General features: G+C 38.5%; 3 protein-coding genes across 3 annotated transcripts; 1 reads left to right on the top strand and 2 right to left on the bottom strand.

The window, feature by feature from the left end:
• Positions 1–7,044: 7,044 nt before the first annotated feature.
• Positions 7,045–10,716, bottom strand: LOC121992230 (N-terminal acetyltransferase A complex catalytic subunit NAA10-like). Its single transcript, XM_042546444.1, has 2 exons — positions 10,565–10,716; positions 7,045–7,889 (listed from the first exon to the last, which is right to left on the bottom strand). Exon 2 carries the CDS (start codon positions 7,858–7,860, stop codon positions 7,222–7,224), a length of 639 nt encoding a protein of 212 aa, XP_042402378.1. The 5' UTR covers positions 7,861–7,889; positions 10,565–10,716; the 3' UTR covers positions 7,045–7,221.
• A 519-nt stretch (positions 10,717–11,235) lies between these two features.
• Positions 11,236–14,287, top strand: LOC121992229 (myosin heavy chain, non-muscle-like). Its single transcript, XM_042546443.1, has 3 exons — positions 11,236–11,713; positions 12,191–12,325; positions 12,411–14,287. The coding sequence occupies exons 1-3, from the start codon at positions 11,297–11,299 to the stop codon at positions 14,040–14,042; spliced, it is 2,184 nt and encodes a 727-aa protein (XP_042402377.1). The 5' UTR covers positions 11,236–11,296; the 3' UTR covers positions 14,043–14,287.
• A 1,115-nt stretch (positions 14,288–15,402) lies between these two features.
• LOC121992226 (protein transport protein SEC23-like) lies at positions 15,403–23,351 on the bottom strand. Its single transcript, XM_042546441.1, has 12 exons — positions 22,452–23,351; positions 22,200–22,373; positions 21,422–21,583; positions 19,949–20,091; positions 19,134–19,209; positions 18,852–19,024; positions 18,688–18,766; positions 17,545–17,622; positions 17,187–17,348; positions 16,842–17,105; positions 16,410–16,514; positions 15,403–15,849 (listed from the first exon to the last, which is right to left on the bottom strand). The coding sequence occupies exons 1-12, from the start codon at positions 23,229–23,231 to the stop codon at positions 15,703–15,705; spliced, it is 2,343 nt and encodes a 780-aa protein (XP_042402375.1). The 5' UTR covers positions 23,232–23,351; the 3' UTR covers positions 15,403–15,702.
• Positions 23,352–23,441: the final 90 nt, after the last annotated feature.

The following is a 23,441-nucleotide window of genomic DNA, read 5'->3' as shown; positions in this document are numbered from 1 at the left end:
TGAAGTATCTTTGCAAAGAGCAATAAATACAGAATTAGAATATATGTATTCTAATAAATTCTGGGAGCTTATAGAATCACCAAATGGTGTAAAAGCCATTGGGTGAAAATAAGTCTACAATAGAAAAAAGGGATAGATGGGAAAGTGGAAACTTTCAAAGCAAGGCTTGTTGAAAAAGGGAAACCTTTTATCAGTAGCCATGCTTAAGTCTATCCGGATTCTTTTATCTATTGCTGCTCATATAGACTATGAGATTAGGCAAATAGATGTCAAGACAACTTTCCTTTATGGAAGGCTTAAAGAATGCATCCATATAAAGCAACCAGAGAGGTTCATTACAAAGGGCAAAGAGCATCTAGTATGAAAACTCAATCGGCCTATAGACTGAAGTAAAGCTTCAAAGTCTTTGTTCATCCGGTTTAATGAAGTAATCCAATCTTATGGATTTAGTTACCGGATAAGTCTTGTGTATATAAGAAGTGTGATGGAAACGTGGTGGTATTTCTTGTACTATACGTAGATGATATTTTTGATAGTTGGAAATAATATCAAGGTGTTATCGGAAGTAAGGGTATGGTAGTCCAAAGCAATTGTTATGAAGGACTTAGGAGAGTGAACACATATTCTTGGGATCAAGGATCACAAGGAAAAGAATGTTGTGCTTATCCCAAGCTTCATACAATGAGCTCGTTTTAGCATGCAAGACTCCATAAAAGGTTTTCTACCTTTTGGACATGGAGAAACTTTATCTAAAGAGATGTCTCCAAAGACATCAAAGCAGATAAAGGACATGAAAGCAAGTTCCTTATGCTTCGGCTGATGGAAAGCCTAATGTATGCTATGTACGAGATTGGATATCTGTTTTGCCCAGTACATAGTTAGCAGATATCGAAGTAACCCAGGATCAGGACACTAGACTGTCGTAAAGCATATATTGAAGTACATGAGAAGGACTAGGGATTATATGCTAATTTACTAGACAGATAATTTGATCCCTGTGGGTTACACGAATTTTGATTTCCAACCAGATAAGGGACAATAGTAAGTCAACCTCGGGGTTTTTGTGTTTACTTTAGGAGGTAAAGTCATAACTATGGAGGAGTGTTAAGCATAGTGTTTTTCAGACTCCACTATGGAAGTTGAATATGTGGCAGCCTCAGAGGCAGCCATAGAAGCTGAATGACTCAGTAACCTCAAGATGGACTTAGATATGATTTCTGGTTTGTTCAAAGATTATTACAATTTATTGTAATAATATTGGTGCAGTAACAAACTCGAAGAAACCATGAGTCCATAAGGCAAGTAAACACAATAGAGCGCAAGTACCACCCAATACGAGAAATTGTATAAACGAGGAGAAGTTGTTGCCACCTAGATTGCATCAAGTGATGACCTATAGATCCTTTCACTAAGGTCCTTAAGGGAAGAGCTTTTGATGGGCATGTTGAAGGGTTGGGAATCAGATGTATGGTAGCATTTATGGCAGCATAGTCTTTTAGTATAAGTGGGAGATTGTTGGACTGTATACTAAAAGCCTAGCTTTTGTATAAACATTTATAAGAATCACATTGGTCAAGTGTCTATATTTATATATACCAAATGTAGATGTTCAATTAATTTATATTGTAGATAACATAGTATATGGTGTCACACACAGAAGATTGTGTTATCGGTTCTTTATAAATTATAAACAGTAGCTCACGACTAAGATGGAAAGGAACAAACCATTGGAATAGTCGTAATGTAATTAGATATTAGTTTATCTTGACTAATAAATTACACTAGTACACTTTAAGTGTATTGAGCAGGATCATTTAAGGTAAGTTCTTTTTATACTGATTTAATAAAAGAACTAGACCTTAGTTATTATGGAAGTGTGTGCTCTTAATCCTAATATAATAACAAGCACATATATTTGATATTTATTTCTTTAATTCATCAATGGCTGAGATTTAGTTCGATAAATCAATAAGCCTGATAAGTTAGGAAATGATGTTACTTATAGTGTGACTTGTTGATTATAGAAGGAAACTGTGTCCTAGTAATCTAGGTTAATAATGTCCCCAAGAGGAGCTCATAAAGATTGTCATGTTAAACCCTGCAGGTGGACTTAGTCCGACATGACGATAAGGTTGAGTGGTACTACTCTTGGACTAAGATATTAATTAAATGAGTTGTCAGTAACTCACTTAATTAGTGGACATTCGACATCTTAAACACAGGGAGACTAACACACTCATAATAAGAAGGAGCCCAAAATGTAATTTGGGATTGGTGCGGTAGTTCAATAATAATTCTTTAGTGGTATGAATTATTATTGATGAAGTTAAGTTGTGTGTTCGGGGCGAACACGGGAAGCTTAATTTCATCGGGAGACCAAAACCAATTCCTCCTCTCGGTCCCTATCGTAGCCTCTTGTATATAGAGATTTATACCCACCACATACTCACCTTCTTACCCACTTTTGGTGGCCGACCAAGCTAGGTTGGAACCCAAGCTAGGGCCGGCCAAGACCCAAAGGTTGAGCCAAGTTGGTGGCCGGCCAAAGCTTGGGTCCCAAGCTTAGGTGGCCGACCACTAGAAAATTAAAAGGAATTTTTATTAAAGTTATTTCTTATGTGGATATCATGGTTTTAGAAAAAGAGAGAGTTTAAATTTTAAATCTTTCCTTTTATAGCTTTCTACAAAAGATTAAGAAAAGATTTGAAATCTTTCTTTATTTGTAGATTGAAAGGAGATTTTAATTTTGAGAAAACTTTCCTTTTTAACCATGTTCATGTTTTAAAAGAGAGTTTAAAAATTAAATATTCTCTTATATTAGTTTCTTCAAAAGATTAAGAAAAATTTTGATATCTTTCCTTATTTGTAGATTAAAAAGATATTTTAATTTTTAGAGATAACTTTCCTTTTTGGAAATTATCCACATGTTTAAAAGAAAGATTTTAATTTATAAAATTTCCTTTTTACTAACCATGAAGGGATTAAAATTATTGGAGAAATTTTTATAAATTTCTGGAGATAAATTAGGAAGTTTTAATTAATTAAAACTCTCCTTGTTTATAGCTTGTGGTGGCCGGCCATTATTATTAAGAGAAGAAAATTATTTTTTAATTAAAATAAATTTTCTTTTTCATGGCAAAAAAAAATTAAGGAAGTTTTTATTAAAATTTCCTTATTTGCCAAGACCAAGGATTATAAAAGAGGGGGTAGAGGTGCCTTAATGGCTAACGACTGTATTTTATTCTTCCTCTCTTTTCTTCTTTGGTGGCCGGCCCTATCTTCTCCCTCTTCTCTTCTTCTTGTGGCCGGCGGCAACTTCTCTAGGAGCATGGTTGGTGGCCGGATTTTACTTGAGGAAGAAGAAGAAGGAGGAGACTTTGTTTCCTAACATCCCTTGGAGCTTGGTGGTGGCCGAACCTCATCTTTTTATGAAGATATCTTGGTGGGCGAAACCTACAAGGAAGAAGAAGGTGCTTGGTGGTTCTCATCTCGGAATATCGTTGTCCACACAACGTCCGAGGTTAGAAGAGGAATACGGTAGAAAATCAAGAGGTCATTAAAGTTTACAAAGAAAGGTATTACTAGTATTTATTTTCCGCATCATGCTAGTTTATTTTTCCTTGTATGAATTTCAAACACAAGAGGCAATTAGATCTAGTTTTTCGAATTAGTTTTTTGAGTTTGTGTTTTCTTCTTTTTCGAATTTGTGATTCGATTGTTCTTTTTGGTTAACCTAGAGTTATTTAAGGAAATTAAATATTAGCTTTCCTTAAAAGGCTTTGTCTAGGCGGTGGTGGTTGCTCCCATATCCAAGAAGGCCATGTGCCTCGCCATGCAGTCCTGGAAGCCAATTTTAGAAATTAATATTTAATGAAATTAATATTTAATGAAATTAATAACATAGGTGGATTTGAATCAATAGTGTTAAGTTTTGCTTGCGATTCAAATCTAAATCATTAAGAACAGATAAGTTAAATTTGGAATCAATGATGTTAAGTTTCGTCTGTGATTCCTAATTTAACTTTTAAAGAACACAATAGGTTATTTAAGGAAAGGTTCGACACTTGTACAGATTTTTTTGTACAGTGGAACCGGTACGTTTTCCTAGGACTAACCAACAGTGGAAATGTCTAAATTTCACCACCCTTTTAGAGATTTTTCAGAACCATTGTTGATACTAAGGATACTAAGTAGCATGCACAAATTAGTCTCCATTTTAAAAGATATTATGCATATATCAGATATAACATGGCCAATTTCTTAAAAGATTCTTCCACAATCGACTCTGACTCTAAAATGTAAGATTTCAATTCTGATAAATGAGATTTCAAGTAAGTGTTTCCAGAATCTCCTTCTGTCTGAAGAAACTATTCATAGAAATAATGAGTCACCCGTTCCATTGATATGGACAAGTTGCAGCCTGCAACCCAAACTAACGGGTTTTTGGGGTTAGCTCACCCTCATGGGATGACGACCCTTTGTCTCGGCCATTGTAGCACGTGTGTCGCCCAAGGTATAAGGGGCATGATGACTTGGCGTTATCCTCACCTTCCTCCAACTTTCACCGGTAGTTTGTTCAGGGTTCCAAACTCAATGATGGCAACTAAACACATAGGTTGTGCTCATTGCGGGACTTAATCCAACACCTTACAGAACCAGCTGACAACAGTCATGCACCACCTGTGTCCATGTTGCCGAAGGTATCCCTCTCTTTCAAGAGGATTCAAGCATGTCAAGCCCTGATAAGGTTCTTCTCTTTATATCGAATTAAATCACATGTCCCACCGCTTATGCGGGCCTCCATCAATTCCTTTGAGTTTCATTCTTGTGAATGTACTCCCCAGGCGGGATACTTAACGCATTAGCTATAGCAGTGCATGGGTTGATACGCATAGCGCCTAGTATCCATCGTTTATGGCTAGGACTATTAGGGTATCTAATCTCATTTGCTCCCTAGCTTTCGTCTCTCAGTGTCAGTGTCGACCAAACAGAGTGCTTTCGCCGTTGGTTTTCTTTTCGATCTCTATGCATTTCTCTCGTGATTCTGCTTCCTCGGTGAATATCTTAGTAGAAGATATAATTTCTTTAAATTGAGGTTTTTTTTTTAAGTAATTGCGTAACTGACCGAGAAATTCCTTTACTTGTCCAAGTTTTATCGAATCTAGATATTCATTCGCTCTGGTATAAATAGTAACTATCTGGTCTTCCATCGCGAGAGGGTCTGACTGGGATTGTTTAAGCAACTCATGTAATCGTTGACCTCTTGCAAATTGATTCTGAGTAGTTTTATCGAGATCAGAAGTAAATTGTTCAAAAGCTTCTAACTCCACAAATTACGCTAGTTCCAATTTTAATTTGCCGACTACTTGTTTCATAGCTTTAATTTGAGCTACAGATCCTACTCTGGAAACATAAATATCGACATTAATAGCAAGTGAAATTCTGGCATTGAATAGATCGACGGATAAGAATATTTGTCCATTTGTAATGGAATAGAATATTTTATAGTAAAGGAATAGAATATTTTATAGAAGTAGATTCATATGGGTACTTATACATTCAGATATAAGTGTACTAGTTTAGGTTAGGGCTGTAAATGAATCAAACGTTCGTGAACAAGTTTGGTGTTCAGTTTGATAAGAGCTTATTTATGTTCGTTCAATATACACAAGATCAATTAAACAAACAAGTTTAAACAGCTCGTTAAACTAAACAAACAAGATTGAACACATATGTGTTCAGCTCGTAACGTTCGTGAACAACATTCGTGAATAATGTTCATTAATAAACCTCTTATCAATATGCTAAATAAATAATAAAATAAATAAATAAGTTTAAATTAATAAGTTCAATAATCAATCAAATAACTAAAAGTTGCAAACAACAACAAACTTGAATTGAGAGCTCGATAACATCTAAACGAACCAAACTCGAACTAAGCTCAAGCTAAACTTGAATTGAGAGCTCGATAATATCTAAACGAATCAAACACAAGTCAAGCTTCAAATAAGCTCAAGCTTGTAAAAAATAAACCAAGTCAAGCTTGAATAATCATTTCAAAAGCTTGGTTCATTTTAGGCTCGGCTTGGCTCAGCTCGGCTACCTTATCAAACAAGCTTAAATACCCCAAAGCTCGGCTCGGCTCGTTTATAGCCCTAGTTTATATTATAATTTTTTTTGTTTCGTCGGGAAAGTACTTTCCAAGGAAAAATAGGCCCCTTGAGGATCTAATCGTTATGTCATAATGGATCCAAACAGTTGTCTTGGATCGACTTCAATATCATAATTGCTCTAGTGAATAACTAAATAGATGGATGGGAGGTAGGAAAAAAAAAATTAATCATAAAAAAAAATAACTATCTTTTGGAGGTTCACTAAAAACTTGATGATAATTGGCGAATCTCTTTGTATGTATTATCCGGAAAGATGACTTAATGATTATTCGTTCGTCGAAACCAAAAGTTAAAATTGTTACAAATAGAGATCCTATAAAAACCTCTTTTGAAGAATGGGTTAGACTCGACCATTTCTCAAGAACAATAGCTAAAGGCCCCAAGACTATCACTTATATCTGAAACCTATATACTGATGCTCACAATTTCGAGTCATACCAGTGATTTGGAGATCTCTCGAAAAGAATTTAGTGATCATTTCAATCAACTCTCCATTATCTTTCTGTGGTGGAGTGGGATTTCATTTTTCAAATTATGAAACATGGCTAAGTGATCTTACTCACATTACACCCAGTGCCCAAGTAGTTTGGCCAATAGTGGGTCAAGAAATATTGATTAGTAATGTGGGTGGGGGTTTTCGAGGAATACAAATAACCTCCGATTTTTTTTCAGATTTGGTGACATCTAGAATAACTAATGAATTACATAACTATAAAATCCAAACCATAAGAAGCTAAGAAGGGAGTTCAACAATGTAACATAAGAAGTAAAAGGTTCCGTAAAACACAACATAATCATAAGATGCACACCATGAAGCCATTGATGGCATAAACAATTACAAACTCCGAACAACATGTCAACACAAACGAGAAACAGAGAATGTAAGTTAGCACAATTATAAGATCAGTACTTAAATATTCAACACAAACAAAAAGCATGACCAATAGTGTTTAAGCATTCTAAACGATGAATCTCAGACAAAAAAGAAACTGGAAAACACACATGAAAAAGCATCCAAGTCACCAAGTGTACCTAAAACACAAGTTTCTCACTCCCCAGCAGCTGAAGCTGGAACTGAAGCTAATGAATTGGAGCCAGATGCGCCAGCAGCTGGATCAACTGCTACACTGACATCTACAAAAGATGCAGCCTTAGACTCCCCTGAGCAGCAGCCTCCATGGTGGTGGTGATGGTGGCCATGGCTGTGGCTATGGCCATGCGGACGCCCCTTCAGCTGTTTTCTCATGTCATAGGCATCCTCCCCATCAGCATAGTACTTGGCCTCCACATCATGGATGCGATAACTGAGGCTGGAGGTGTAGAGAGTGAAGGCAGCACGGTTGCTGCGACGGACATGAAGAGACACATACTCAGCCCCAAAAACAGACTCCATGGCATTCTGGGCAGCAGTCATGAGCTTGGTGGCAAGACCAAGCTTACGGTGGGTGCGAAGAACAGCGAGAGAGGTGATGTGGCCGTGGCAAGGCTCCGAAGCATCCTCCTCCATCTTGGCGAGGACGTATCCGACAATGCGTCCATCATAGTCCTCTGCAACAAAGAGGAGCTGAGGCCAGGAGAGGATGTGATAAAGGTAGTACTTCATCTGGTAGTTCTCCGGTAGGCATAGCAGGTTGCATGCCTGCATTGCTAGCAGATCATTTACGGTTGCCTGTCGAATGCACACCATTTTCTTCTCCTTCTCTTCAACTTGATAAACTGGATTGATTGGCCGAGTTGATATCATTATATTATATAAAAAATTTTATGAACATTAAACTAATGAAATGCAAATCATTTATTATTAACAAGAGCAAACAAAGGCAAAAAAAAATTATTTTGACCTATGGCATCTATTTCCAACAAAACACTTCCACTGCTAAAAAAAAATCATATGCAATAATCTGAGATAAGGGCACCTAGAAGAAATAAAAATAAAAATATTAAAAAGGTTCTCAAGTTCATTTCTTGGCGTCAAACCTGTTCCTAAGTACGCAAATAATAGAAAAGGGAATTTGAACCACATCAACACAATATGAGCAAAAGTAGAAAAAAAAAAGTTTTGATGGTAATAAATCGAATTACAAACATCAATATAACGAGGAGAAAAAAACACATACCTTGGCAAGAAGAAATGGGGGCACAAAATTAGGAATTAGTGATCGATCGAACAGAGGTTGCGGCGGAGAGAGATAGATCATCAAGATTAAGGGGGTAAGATCGGCCTATGAGATCGGAGGAACCGAGGTCACAAGAAGAGGGGAGGACTAACCTGTACTCCAACGGACAGTGGCTGGCAGTAAAGACTGGCCTGAGAGATTGAAAGAACGAAAGTAGTCGAGGACCGACGACGAAGCAACTGGGAGACCGCGAGAGGCGTGCAATAGTGGGTTATAAGGTAGTTGCGGGAAATAAAGGATCTGGTTAGGGTTTCCAAAACTATATATATTTACAAATTTTTGCCATCGATTGTAATCTTACCGTGAAGGTGCCTGCTTCCCCTTACAAAAGAGTCTGCGTAGAGTAAAATGTCCTCGTGATAATTTTATATATTCCTAAGGTGTGTTTCACAAATAGAGTCAATTTTGTATTATTTTTTAGGCAATTTACCGAAATACTCAAATTATGTAAGTAAATTTGTAAATGCCCAATCCACATACTCTCATCCACATTGCGTGCTTGTCTGAACAAGAGAAAAAAAAATAAACTGTCGAAAAATAAATCTCAAATCAAACCACTTTTACATTTTCTCCCATCCGAGATCGTCGGAGAGAACACGTCGCCGGAATCCTAGCTCCTCAATGATCACAAAGGAGAAGACCCTAGCTCCTCACTTTTGTCCAAAATCAGTTGATGACCTAGAGACTTCGGAATAACACGAAACCAGATATTATGTGCTCAGCTAGTGCTCCTAAATGTAATTATGCCCTCAAACATCAATGCATTATACCTTATTGAGAGCAGCGATTTTTTTTTCAACTTGAATTGATTGTTACAGTAACATAATCGATTGGGAAACTTGTTCATCGTCACATAAATATTCCGAATCAATTGCTACAGCAATGTAATCGTTTGGGAAACATCACCTTCTTCTCCAGCGTTCCCGCCGATCATTCTTTCTCTGGTAAGCCCCAACTCGATCAAGAAAGCATATCCCTAAGTTCCAAGCTAATCTCCTTTTTGTTTTTGACCGGTCACTGTGTTGAGTGTGTCATCTTCTCCTTTGTAACCACTAAGGAGCTAGGGTTCCAATGACGTATTCTCTCCGGTGATCTCAAGTGGGAAAAAACGTAAAAGTGGTTCAGGTTGGGATTTATTTTTTGACTGTTTATTTTATTTAATATGGTTCGGACGAGCATGTGAAGTGGACGAGAGACAAATCAGGAATCGAGCACATGATTTGGACATTTACAAACTTACCTACGTTTCGGAACTTTTACTACGATTGAGTAAATTGCCCTTTTTTTCATAGTTCTTAAGAAACACAAATATCATATTTAACTTACCTACATTTCGGAACTTTCATTACGATTGAGTAAAAAGTATTTAAGTTCTTCAGCAAACAATGCATGCTACAACCAAAGCTACAAAAAACAAAGAGGTCCTACTTCCTAGATGCTACCAAAAGCATGTTCTGGTTACCATCACACATAACCCAAACGGCGTTCCATCCATCCTATAATCAGTGCTCGACATAATGTTAAAACGACTTGGGTATTTGTGATTCATGTCTGATGAACTGAAAAATATAATTCATAGTAAACAACAGGCAGTAGGTCATCCTACCAATAGAAAAACCCATGCTAATATGGTCATCACGAAATGTGACTATTCCAACAACAAAGCACTAGCGTGATTAACCAAATGTAAACCTGCCCAGATGAACAATTAAGACTTATCCAAATCCAAGCATCTACAATGACTTTATCAGTTCAGACACAATTCTAAACAAAATCCTGAGACAAGTTCGCACCTAAACCATAAAACAAAATTTCCAATCATACTTTCTCCTCAAAAACCCACCAAACTTGACCCTCCTCTAATTTCCATCCAGTGAACTGATAGTATATACAGGGAGTCATCAACGAATAAATGCACAATAATCCCACATACAGGCATAATAAACATCCAGACCTGACAGCACAAACTATCAACGACTCAAAAAACCACTGCACCTACATTGCGACGCTGACATTACCATCAGCCTCCACCCTGCAACAGATTTGCACTCCCATAATGTAAATCACAACTATCAAACTGAATTCAGGCAAATTTTGATCAACTCTACTGTCTTGAAGCCAACAAAGCACCCCTAAGTTCTAAGAAGGCGCAAACAGGGTCAAGTGCGGTAAGGTAAAAAAGGGGATCGAGAAGGAGCAAGATGAGGAGGTTACCTAAGCGGCCGAGCAGCAACCGAGCAGGCGGCAGAGCAGCGGCGGAGCAGGCGGGAGCAGGCGGCGACGCGTGATGAGGAGGAAGAAGAGAGTGGGAGGGCGTAGGGTTTGGGAGGGAGGAAGAGGAGTCGGATCTTTAAAACCCGTTTTATGTCGACCCGAAACGGGTGCTATGACGTAATATGAAATAACAATGGCACGTGACGACGACGAGGGGCCGCATCCCATACTCTTCCGTGCACCCTGTCTCGTCTCGGCACCCACCGGCCACCGCATCCTCTCTTTCCTCGGATCCCTTTTTACCGTCCCTAGGGACGGGATAAATCCAAGGACAGCAAACATTTATCTGCCCAATCGGCAATGAAAACGTGGATATCTTGTCTTTTTTCTTACCGACAGAATCGCGTTTCCTGACATGGGGCTACAGACCGAGACAAAAATGGGCCCCGATCGTGCAACGTGCACTATGATCGGTTTTATTTACCTATACATCTTTCCCATGGTTGTGGGCCATGGGCCTATCGTGCGGGCGATCGGGAAGCGTACGACCGAAATGATCAGTTTGATTTCTCATTTTGTTGGAATTGAGCATGGGTAGTTCGGTAATTCGGGCGACATTTGGTAAACGCGCTTGCCCTCCCATCCATGTCTTGGTGTTCCGTCCTTTATAGCGGATCACACTGTTCGCTCTCCTCTTTCATTCGGATGCTGTCGGAGTGAAAGTTGTGGCCAATGCCGACCTCCGCCGGACGCCGCCTCCATGTGATTCTCCCCTCCAAGGACTCGGAGCTGCCGCCCCACTCCGATCTCCGTCCTACGGGCAAGCCCCGCCCCCGTCGAAGGACCCGCGGCCCCGTATTCCCTGGCGTTGCTGCCGGGGCCCGCCCAAGAAAGGACGGCGCAGCTTCATGCGGGAGGAGGAGCGGGCCCAACACCCCCCTGCTCAGGTGGAAGTTCAACGAGAAGCTCCCGCAGAAGGCTGAGGATGTCATGGCAAGTGAGGCGCCGCTGCGGTCGCTGCCTCCCAAGTTCACTCGGGTCTCCGCGAGGAAGCTGGCAGCCGGGATCTGGAGCCTACGGCATATAGACTCTGGTGGGGGAGCCTGTGGTGGAGTGGGAGAAGGCCAGCGAACTCGTCCAGGTTTTGAGGTATGATAATGCTATGAACCTCGCCCCCTTTTTTTATTTTGTTTCTAGGGTTTGTTCTCCCTGGTTGATACTTGATCAAATACTGTTCTCGTATGAAGATAACATTTTGGCAGCATTCTTAGGGTTAGAATTGCTACTTTTGCTCAGATTGTTCAAAACCTTCAACATCTCTTCATAACCTCGTATAAATCTGCAATGGACATGCGTGATCTCTCTCACATAAGAATGCTTCGGCTCTTAATTTAGTGATTTGTTCTTGTTATGTAGCTGTTTCCTATTCACTTCCAATCTATGATCTATTTGGTTGTTTGCAAAGTTTGGTACATGTACCCCAATTAATGTGCAATGACACTTGAGGTGGTATGTAAATGTCAAACTACCATGTCACTGTATCTTGTACCTAAGATGGTATATATTTCTCATTAAATCGTGAAATCTTATAACTCTTCTCACTGCTCCTTGCATTTGTATCTGCAGCCAGTCTCTGGCTATCAACAAGTTGAGTTGCTTTGCAATCCCCTAAGCACTGACCTCCATACTTACAAGAGCAAGAAGCATGAGTTCACCAGTCCGGTGTCGGTCTTAAGTCCAAAATATGGTGACATCCACAAGGTTACCTTTCGGTTTTACAGATTTGCTTGACACTGTGTATTTCTTCTTGTAACATTACTCTAATTATGTTGGTTTCCATGTTTAGCAATTCTCTGGTTTTCCAAGTTCTGCATTGGAGAAGGCGACTAAATGGGACCCTGGGAGCTCAATGACAGCAGAAGAGGTTTATAGATTCTACAGCCAATTGAAGCTTCTTGAAGACCAGGGCCTGAACTCTGCATCAATCATTTCTTCCCTCAGGACTGAGCTTGAAGAGGCACATGCCCGCGTTAGTGAACTTGAGACAGAACGGAAATCAGCAAAGAAGAAGTTGGATCAGTTCTTGAAAAGACTCGCAGAGGAGAAGGCATTGTGGCGCAACAGAGAACATGAGAAGGTCCGAGCAATCATTGAAGCAATGAAGGCTGACCTTGACAGAGAGAGGAAGAAGCGGCAAAAGATAGAGATCATTCATTCCAAGCTTGTCAATGAACTTGCTGAGGCCAGGTTAACTGCGAAGAAGCTGTTGCAGGATTATGAGAAAGAGCGCAAAGCTCGTGAGCTTGTTGAGGAGGTCTGTGATGAGCTTGTGAAAGAGATTGGGGAAGATAAGGCTGAAGTTGAAGCAGTGAAGATCGAAGCAATGAAGATACGAGAAGAAGTTGAAATGGAGAAGAGAATGCTGCAGATGGCAGAAGTATGGCGCGAAGAGAGGGTTCAGATGAAGTTAATTGATGCAAAACTAACTCTTCAGGAGAGGTATTCACAGATGATGGAGCTCAAAGCAGATCTAGATGCATTTTTGGCTGCGACAAAGAGCATGCCTATGGATGTTGAATTAGTGGGAAAAGCTGAGTTGCTCAAAGACAAAGTAAACTTTGTTAATGTTGAAGATATAAAAGAGTTTGCTTACCAGCCGCCACCTGATTCCGAAGACATTTATGCCGTCTTCAAAGATCTCCAGCTAAGACAAGAAACTACTGGAAGGGACATCCAATTCCAACCTTCCTCTGGTCATAGTCTTAGAAGCCATGGCTCCAAGATTAACGAAGCAAGTCCTGAGACTGATGTCTTTCTAGAGCATCACATAGCGCAGCAGCCACAAGATTTGATTGATAGCGATGAGGATGCAGAAGATGAAAGTGACTGGGAAACAATGAGTCATGCCGAGGAGCAAGCAAGCGAACCATCTGTCAATGATTACTGTAAGGAAAGCAATGCCAATGCTTCAATGAGTGAAGTGGAATGGAAGCAGAGCAGGGATGACAAACTAGATACTGAAACCGTGACAGAAGTTTGTTCTACAAATTCAAAGTCTAGAAAAAAGGTGCCTTCAATATGTAGGCTGTGGAGATCATCGACACATGATATTGCAGAGGTAAAACCCGGGCGACTCTCAGTATCAGATGGAAGGATTTCCAATGGTACACTTGCTTCCAATAATGGCGAAGACTACAAGAAACATTCGGTCAGCGACACGAACAGAAGGCTGACCAAAGGAGGAAGCGTCTCCAATGAAACTTTCTCTCCCAATACAGGATCAGGCGACATTGGTTTGAGCCCAGAGAGCATAGGACAGTGGAGCTCACCTGATTCACTGAACTCTCATATAGGAACTAAAGGATGTATTGAATGGCCACGAAGTAGTCAGAAGCACAATTTAAAGGCAAAGCTAATGGAGGCAAGGATGGAGAGTGGAAAGGTTCAGCTGCGACATGTCCTGAAACAGAAAATTTAGATCGCGACAACGAAATGGAAGCACAAAGGTGAGCACGTAATTGGGTATCAGGAAAAGAATATTTCACTTTCCTATGGAAACAGGAAAGAACAACTTGTACTCACATATGAACTTTAGTATGGAGATGATGTTCAACCGGTACTCTAGCGAGGTATGTTGTAAATGTTGTAGAGACAACTAAATTTTCCGCAACATTTCCAATAATACATTTGATCTGGTAAAGCAGCCTGAGCTACATAAACCAAGTCAGTATTGTCATCGCCTAAAATGCCATGAACCTCACTTTCACGTAATTCAATTTGAAATAAAAAAATATTTTTTTAAAAAAAAAATTAAGCCTATTCTCCTATTAGTAAACATAAATCTGAAATATCTTTTCGTCGAACCGATTAATTTTGAAGATGTTAGCATAAATCATTCTTAAATTTGTACTTAGAAAAAAAATTTTGACTAGAAAAAAAAAATTGACTATCATGAACTCGAGGTATCGATTTGCAAGAGAGTATTTCCAAACTCTAGCAGGCTCAAATGTATATTATGAAACTCAAATCGAAATTTTATTTTTCTATCCTTTTGCACGAACTCAAATCAAATATAGGGCTTCACTTTTGCTTAGAAATATAAATGAATCAAACGGTTTGTGAGCTATTCGGCGCTTGATTCGGTAAAAAGCTCGTTCAAGTTCATTCGTTTATCTTATCGAGCCAAGCTCGAGCTTAAGGATATTCGGCTCGTGAGCCCACGAACATATTCGTTTATAGGTTTGCGAGCCAAAAAAACGAGCCAAAAAACGAGCTCTAAAACGAGTCTTAAAATGAGTCAAAAAACGAGCTCTAAAGGAGCCCGAGCTCACTTAACGAGTTAGGCTCGTTAACTTTGATAATCGAGCTAATAACGAGCCGAGCTCGAACTATTCACGAGCTTGATAATTCTAAAACGAGCCGAGCTCGAGCCTTGTAATAAAAGCTCGATTCGAGCTCGAGCCGAGCTCGAGTCCGAATATAACTTAAACGAGCCGAGCTCGAGCCTAATACTATTCGGCTCGGTTCGACTCGTTTACATCCCTACTTTTGCTCTAATATAGCAATATAATTTCCTCAAAATTAAAGTACATTCAAAAAATATCCTATTTACAATTTAACTAATAAATTTATCAGCAAGAGAGTGCTATTACAAAGTTAAATCTTATGAGTTTACCTAATTGATAGTAAAGTCTTTTGATATCTTTAGTTATGAATTTTTAACTTATAAGATACAATATTTGCGATGGGAAGTAAATTTTTGTATTAACATTAATAATTGAAACAATTTGAGTTTTGTCCAATCTGCCATGCTAAATATAATAATTGCCAAAGGCTCATTGATAAATAAAGCTTTGGATTCCAAGTCTACAGCAAATCACAAACAAGATTCGTTACATTGTAATACAGTAGTAATATGACTAATGCCAACATCACCTCGACTTTCAATCTACAAAGCAGCAAAATCCTTGTAAATTAAATAGTCATGAGCATTCCGCAACAGCAAAAAATAATTCAAGCATTTTAATTTGTTTATGACAAAACTGAGGGACTCATATTACTTCTCAGAATGGAATAGGGAGGAATCGAACAAAGTCGAAGTTATGAACAACAGTTGATAGTAAGAACCTCTCTTCTCCTCATGACTGAACAGCCAATCTCTGTAGGTGCTCGCAGAAAACTTGAAGGCTGACATCATCGGTGAATATGATGTCGCTGCCTGGAACAACCTCGTGGGCAGAATTGTACGTGGCTGATGGGTTCAACTTTGCTAACAAAAATCTTGCCTGAAGAGGAAATGAAGAAAGAAACTTTAGCAATCATCGAACAGTTGACTGGAGGTTTTATATGATATATTAGAAAATATTCAACTCATACAATATAAGTAGTCTCCTTTGCGTGACACTGTTTAACAAGAACTTTCATGGTTCATTTGGCTCAGGGAATGCAGTAGAAAAAGAATAGTAAGTTATTTAAGGATGGAATAGAATGAAAATAACTATTCATCAGTTTGGTTCATGCACTGAATAGGATATGAAATGACCTTGTTTGCAGGAGTAATATAAGAAATCATTTCCATAATGATAAAGTACTACATGAAATGTTTTCTTACTAAAATAAAATAAGAAACAGTTAATAAAATTCCATGAAAATGGTATCTGAATTCATTTTTCCAATCAAGTACTTATTCCATGGGAATTAATAGGGAATAGACCAAGCTATTCTTATTCCTATGAACCAAACGTAAATCAGTTTTGCAGTCAGAAGACATTGGGCAGCAATTCCTTCGACTAAGACACTACTATGCACATTAAGAATCAAGCAAAGAGTTGTAGTTTAAAAATACCTGAGAACCATGTTGATCACAAATGACTAATCTGGGAACAGGGAACCGTTCTTTTATGATCATTTGAGCATCATCCTGAGGAGCTTGTAATAGCTGGGCAAAGGCCTGTAAATGACAAAGACAATGCAAATACATGAAAACACTCAAGAACTCATACACCTCTAAATTTTTTTTAAAAAAAATCTTTATGTTGAAAGATTAATTCTGGGAAAATCAACTATCAGTATTGGTAATGGATATGAAATTAGATAGACATTTTATGGGTATCAGACAGATATGAATCGATCAAGCCGACGTTCTAGGAGGATATTGCATAATGAATAATTGAAGATTAGTGATGGGCAATTCAAACTTAAAAAGGCATTATCCATCTCTAGGAACAAAAGCATTTAGCATGAAGAGAAATAATCCATCTGTGGAACCAAACAATACCTGGTGCTCTGGTTGATTTTGATACCCCAAATTGCGCCATTGAGCAATGGTAGTGCCATGAAAAATGACGATGCTGAAATACGCATCAAGCAACAGTATACGATCTAAAGCTATGGATGACACATCCAACAATGCAGGTGTAGGGGGAGAATTGAAAGAGTAAGAAAGCAGTGAAGGCTGGATCATGACGACCGAGTTGGTAATACTCTCACGATTCAACAACATACGAAAATAGGCAGTCTCATCCGGACTATTGTTAAAGACCTGCAATGAGAGATGCACAACACATGATAAACCAAGAGTTGTATCACACCAGCAGCGATACTTGTGATTGAGAGATGGTACCTGAACGAATTGTGAGCGCCTTAAATTGAACATGAACTGTGGCAGTATTGAGAAATTTGGATGTAGTGTGAATGAAGCAGAATCATCCTTTCGATAATCACCAAATCGTGAGCAAAGACGAATAAGTGATCTATCCAACCATCTAGTTGCATCAAATTCTTCCTGAAGTATAAAATGTCTACCATTCGTTAATTCTCTAATTGTGTGATCTGAAAGCATATTTCATGATTGTAGAATTAAAGTTGCGTGTAAGGATCTCTATATATTCTGAGATAATGGTCTTACAGCTTTACGAACTGCAGCAACAAATTTAAGAGAAAAGAAGAGAGCTTTACAAATGGGGTAAAACAAGTCTTACCTCCATCTCCATTTTTAAGGATACATATCTTGCTAATACAACAGCAGCAGTTTCCTGGTCAAAACCTTCAACTAGTTCCTGCACTAGGAATAATGCTCCAGATAAGTAATCACGTCTAATTATCAACTATGGTGATTATAAAGCCCGAAAAATATCTCTTTTTACATATAATGCAGACGAGCAAAGAGCTCTCTCCAATTTTCCTAGAGAGCACTTATTATTATTATTATTATTATTATTATTATTCATGAGCTTAATTGCTCCAGATACAAGATATTATTCAAATGATTTAATCTATTACTTAGAAGATAGTCTACCTTCCAAGTTCCATCTTCCACGGTTTAGTTTCAACATTTCATACGCTCAATGCAGATCAAGCCACCAAAAAAATAATTTGGCACTTCATCTATTGGAGTTATTATGCATTTTATTTTTCATGAAGTCATATAGGGACAGATGGCTAATCTCCAAGCATCCATCCTCAAGAAGCAATATACAGCCAATTTAGTTTCCAAAAATTTATGGGCAAAAGTAAAAAAGTGTTCTTAATTTGCAAAATCATCAAAGGGCTATTAGTTCTCAAAACCATCAAAGAAGCATTATACATTCCAATGAATGTCATTATGTGCACATATCCCAATCTGTCAACATCAAAAAGAGAAGAGTTGAGCTATTAGTTGACTTACATAATGAGATGAATTTCTTTCTTTCTTGAATTATTTAAATTTCTATTATGTTCTCATTGAAATAAATGTTTAATATTAGAAATGTTTAGTTAATTATATTTCATGATTAACAACATTATTAATTTGATAATGTTAATCATCGCCAAAATCATGCTCATTGTTAGTTTTGAATTCAATTGATTCTAAATGGATTTGATTTAATTTTGATCAATTTTCTTGATTTATGAGATATTACTAACCTAGAGGTTGTACGTGAAATTTTTTGAGTTAGGAGAAATCTTCTAAATCATTTATTTTAATTGTATTATATAATGTCTACATATTGCACAGGTAAATATCTAGTATTTACTAATAAAGAAAGAAGGTGAATTTATCAAAAGATCATACAAAAAGGAAAGGTAAATAAGGAACAGCTATCTAAAATTTCACGTGAGTAAGGAAACCTTTTAGAACTAACCTCAGTATTGGAACCATCAACCCATTTCCTCATAATTGTTGCAACACGTAACCTCATTTGACCTTCAGGGTTCTGATAGCTGTAAGAATCCAATGCATTACAATAACCGAGAAAAGTTGCATTTGAAAATGGAATACAGATAATAGTAAAACTTAACACCATACTTGGTGAGGAATTGTATATACAACTGTGGATTTGGAATCCCTTGTTGACCTGATCGCTCACTAGGTGAAATATCAAAGAAAACTGTAAGACAAGTAGTCCTATCAAGCCCACACATCTTCCATGAAATGGTATTCCCTTGTCCTACAATAGTGTCTGCACAAAGAGCTCCCTTCTGCAAATCCCATTAGTCAGCATTGCATTCATTAGAAAGGGAATTTTCACTCCAAAAACGCATCTAATCACAAACCACAGAAGAAACTTCAGCATTCAAATATAATAACCTTGTCCAAGGATGTACATGGTCCAATAATTCCCTGAATTTTGATGTCCTTTGAACAATTGATCTCAAGAGTGCCGCTGAGATTATTACAAGGAGATTCATAAATTTAGGACATAATTTGCTTCCTTGGAGAAAAATGTCAAAGTAAAGAAATCAAACAGAATTGTCAAAATAACCTACCCAAAGGAAGAAAAACAAAAGTAACTTCCCACTTCTTCCCAGACCTGAAATAATTTGGCCTATGATATTCCTAATTTTCAAAATATTGCTCTGAATGAACGGTAAAAGGAAAGAGAATATTTTATAGTCATAGGAGTGCTCAGAATAGGATGATTAAAGGAATGAGTGTACTATAAAGATCAAACGCATGTGGTCAACTAGCATCAGATTGAAACTAGAGGAGAAGAAGTTAGAAGATATGGACCATTATGGTTGCATTAAATGGATGCAAGTGCTTAATAGCCAAATAACATGATCTAATTAAAGATAAGGACTGAGACTCAATATAGAAACTCCAAAGGTGAAAAAACAAACTAAAACATAGTATATTTGAATGGGAATGAATAATTTGGGAAGAGGAAGTTAAGAAACTGATACTGTATCTTACTAGTGAAGATTCTGCTAGAAAATTCCATCAACTGCTAATAGGTCTATTAACACCACAGATTGTGAATAAGAACCCGCCTAACTTGGATATAATCTATAACAGGAATGATTGATTATAGCTACCTAATTATGTGTTATTAATGGATTCAAATTTACATATGTAGTAAATATATATAATTATTGAAACCAAGAGATTGATTCCCAACTTACTTAAAAGAAAGCCCAAGAGACTGCTCGCCATCCTCAAAAATTCTTTTAAAGGAATCTTTAAAAACTGGATGTCCAAAACTTTCAGCAAGAACAACCAGTCCACCTGTCCTTTCAACTGCTACTTTCATCTCTGCAACCCCAACCTGGATGTATATTCAAGGACAAGAAAATTACTTCAATATTTCACAAAACTCATGACCTCATGAAATTTTAGTTGGCAATATTTAATTAAAGTCTCTAATAAAAGTTCTGTCATTGTTCTTGAGGATCTCTAAATTATAAGAACAGATGAATTAATAATGCTAAGTCGATTGTGACACTACAAACAAATGAACTTGTTCATTAACATCTGATTTGTTCTAAACAACCGCACTTAAATATGAAATTATCATGATGTTGAAATTTGGTCAGTTGATAAGTAAAGAGGCATAAGCTATTATCATGAAATAGTGATAAATAAAGCATCTGCGTGAGACCTTTTGGTCTGACAAACTAGGAGTGCCTTAACACTACAAATCTTAAATAACTAAGGCATGATATATATTGAATGTGACTTTCTTCAGTACAATGTGATGTGAACATTGTACGGCTACCAGTCTACCGTATAACTTATATATAAGAAGATACAGCCACATAAATAACATTCTATTTAATTATTTTAAACATGCATATTAGAGTCAGTCATTACCTCTGAGCATTCTCAAGTATCACGGGTTCACAACCTAAGAGTCTAGCCATTTTGAATATGTATGAACTTTGTTAGGCTTCTATGTCATATCAGAGTCGGTCATTACCTTTGGCAATGTTTGGCCTAAGGGGACAAGACAGCCATGAGAGAGAACTTCCTCTCTTAGTACCACATGGTTAAGTCAGGCATGCTTGAGTACGCTTAAATATGAAGGAGGGACACCCTAAGATCCTTGAGCTTTTACCAAGTAATAGAGTCAATCGTTCAACTTGTCAATGCTGGAGTTGTGTTTGAGGGAGCATAAACGAGTTGTAACAGTATCCTCCTCCTTATAGTCCCACATGATTAAGTGAGGGCATGCTCAAGTGTCTTGGCATTTTGGATGGGAACAAGTCCCTTGGACTTCTACACAATATTAGGTGTAATTTGAACATAAACAAAATTGATTTTCAGAAATTTTTGTTCCTCTTTTCTTCTCTAAATAACCCTTTGCAGAAGTTTAAATATATAACTCATTGGTTAGTCTATTTACAATTAAGATCAAGATTGTATGTCATCTTCATTCATGTAAATAGATAGTAAACAATGACAATTTAATTCTCAAAATGACGGTGTGCAAGTTTTCATAAAGCATTCTGAATTTTTCATATTTCATGTCTATTTTGTGTCCCCTAATCTTCTACTTATATCAAACTAAACAGCATGTTTCAAGATCATAAAAATTGATTGCAGCGACTCTTTGGCTTTAAAATGGGAAAATGACTATCAAAGAAAACTAATCAAACCTGATCAAGTGCCGAAGCAAAAAGGTCTAGGACATGGCCCTGGTTAACCAGTTGTTTTGCAAGATTATCATAAAATTTAACAGCTTTGTGAAAGTGTGGAGCAGCATCTTTATCAAGGTCTTTATGCGAGCGCACAGGCTCAGATAGGTCTTTTGACACAATCTGCAAGTCATATATACTGTAAGTAATTACAACCAGAGGTTTTAATCAATAAATAGCTTTAGAAAGTAGCTAATAGCATGTTCAAACATTTAGTTCAAAATATATTAAAAACTTTTTCAGTGCGCGTATCTAGGTGATGTTCCATCCCATAAACAAATCTTACAGTGTAGATGAAAAATTATGGAAAAGAAAAGCAAAATGCTACTTTTACCATACTGTACCAAACAAACAGTGCTACTTTTACCACTGTACCAAACAAGCAATTATGACTGCAAAAGCAATTAGTTGAGAAACTCACATTAACATATTAGAATTGAAACAAAGACCTCAGACGAGTTCCAATTTTAGCCAAAAGTAAAAAACAAAAATTAAAGATAGACAAAGATATACATAGACAGCTATCTAAGAAGTCATACAGTCTCCAAGGATTCCAATTGATAATATATTCTTTCAACATCAGCAAATAAGATCTTGTACATCCCATATTTTTCAGGTTGGCCACATGGATCTTGTTTCAATCTATGATAATATAATAGTCCACCCCATAAAATCTATACTTTTATTATTCCAACAAGAAAACAAAAATAGTCATATCAAATGAAGCAGGGTATACTACCATTCCAGGGCCAACTGTACACGGTCCCCCAACTAGAGCTATGATCCGGGCGCCAGTTCCTGCAACACATGCTCCTAGTAAGCCAGCTGCGACAGTTAGGGCAACTCCAGTGCAACGCAAAGCCCGACTACTTGTTTCCACCGGCCAGCGGTCTAACTGGAGCTCATCTAGCAACTGGAATAAAAGAAAATTCGAAAGAAAAACTTAGCTAAGTGAAAAATGACGAAAAAAGATATATTCAGTCTATCTCACAGCATTGAGTGTGTAGTCGCAATCAGACGCGGGAAGCAGGAACCTATTGACGGATGTAGAAGGATGCAACGCATTAGCCTGGGGTCCCCTGGGATAACCTGGCGCCCCAGCAACACCACCGTGGCGAACACCAGCAGAGGAAAGCCCCAATTGATCCAAGATCTGCTCTTTCGTGATCTCCTTCGTACCACGGAACACGTAGATCTTCGTTATATCAGCAAATCCCAGTTCGTGGAGATGGACCTGGGTGCCGAAGGTGATCAGACCAACGAGGGCATGGTCCGGCAGGAGGCCGATGGCGCGACGCATGGCCGATTTGACATAGCCAAGTTCCTCCTCGATGAGGCAGGTGTCAATAACGAAGAGGAAGACAGGAGGCGGCGGTGGAGCGGCAGCATCGAGCGGCGGCGGCGCGTACTCGATGGTGGTGCACTGTGGGTACAGCTCTGCTGGGTAGTTGTGCTCGCTGATGCCGGCGTAGTGCGGAGGGAAATGATTCCGAGAGAAGCAGAAGGGGCAGATCCAGATCTTAGCTCCGTAATCGACCCGCGCAAAGGGGTTGAGAACGGCGGCGCAGGGCGGCTTGCAGCGGAGGGGATGGTAAGGTAGCACGACGAGGGAGGGGGAGGAGCGGATCGGGGCTATTGAGGCGGCTACAGGGACGACGCACTTGCTCGACTCCACCTTGGAGCGGGGCCACGCGTTCCAGGTCATGCGGACGCCGTCGGGGCCGTCAGGATCGGTTGAGACAACGGCGCCTCCAGCGAGGTCTTCCGCCATGGCCGCTTCCGATGCGGTGGCCGAAGCAGCTCCGGAGTCGACGAGGGCGGTAAGAAGAGATCAGTTTGGGAGAAGAATTTGGAGTTGCGATGGAAAGAAGGCCGTCAAAGACGATTCGGTCTATAAATAGAAATACCGGGTGAAATAACGAGCAGGCCGAGTAGCTCGATATGGGCCTTTAAATTAATTTGGGCTGGACAAGGGCCTTTA

This window comes from Zingiber officinale, chromosome 6B, assembly GCF_018446385.1.
Source record: "Zingiber officinale cultivar Zhangliang chromosome 6B, Zo_v1.1, whole genome shotgun sequence".
NCBI lineage: Eukaryota > Viridiplantae > Streptophyta > Magnoliopsida > Zingiberales > Zingiberaceae > Zingiber > Zingiber officinale.
Note: the sequence above shows the minus strand (reverse complement) of the source record. Positions and strands in the feature narration are given on the sequence as shown.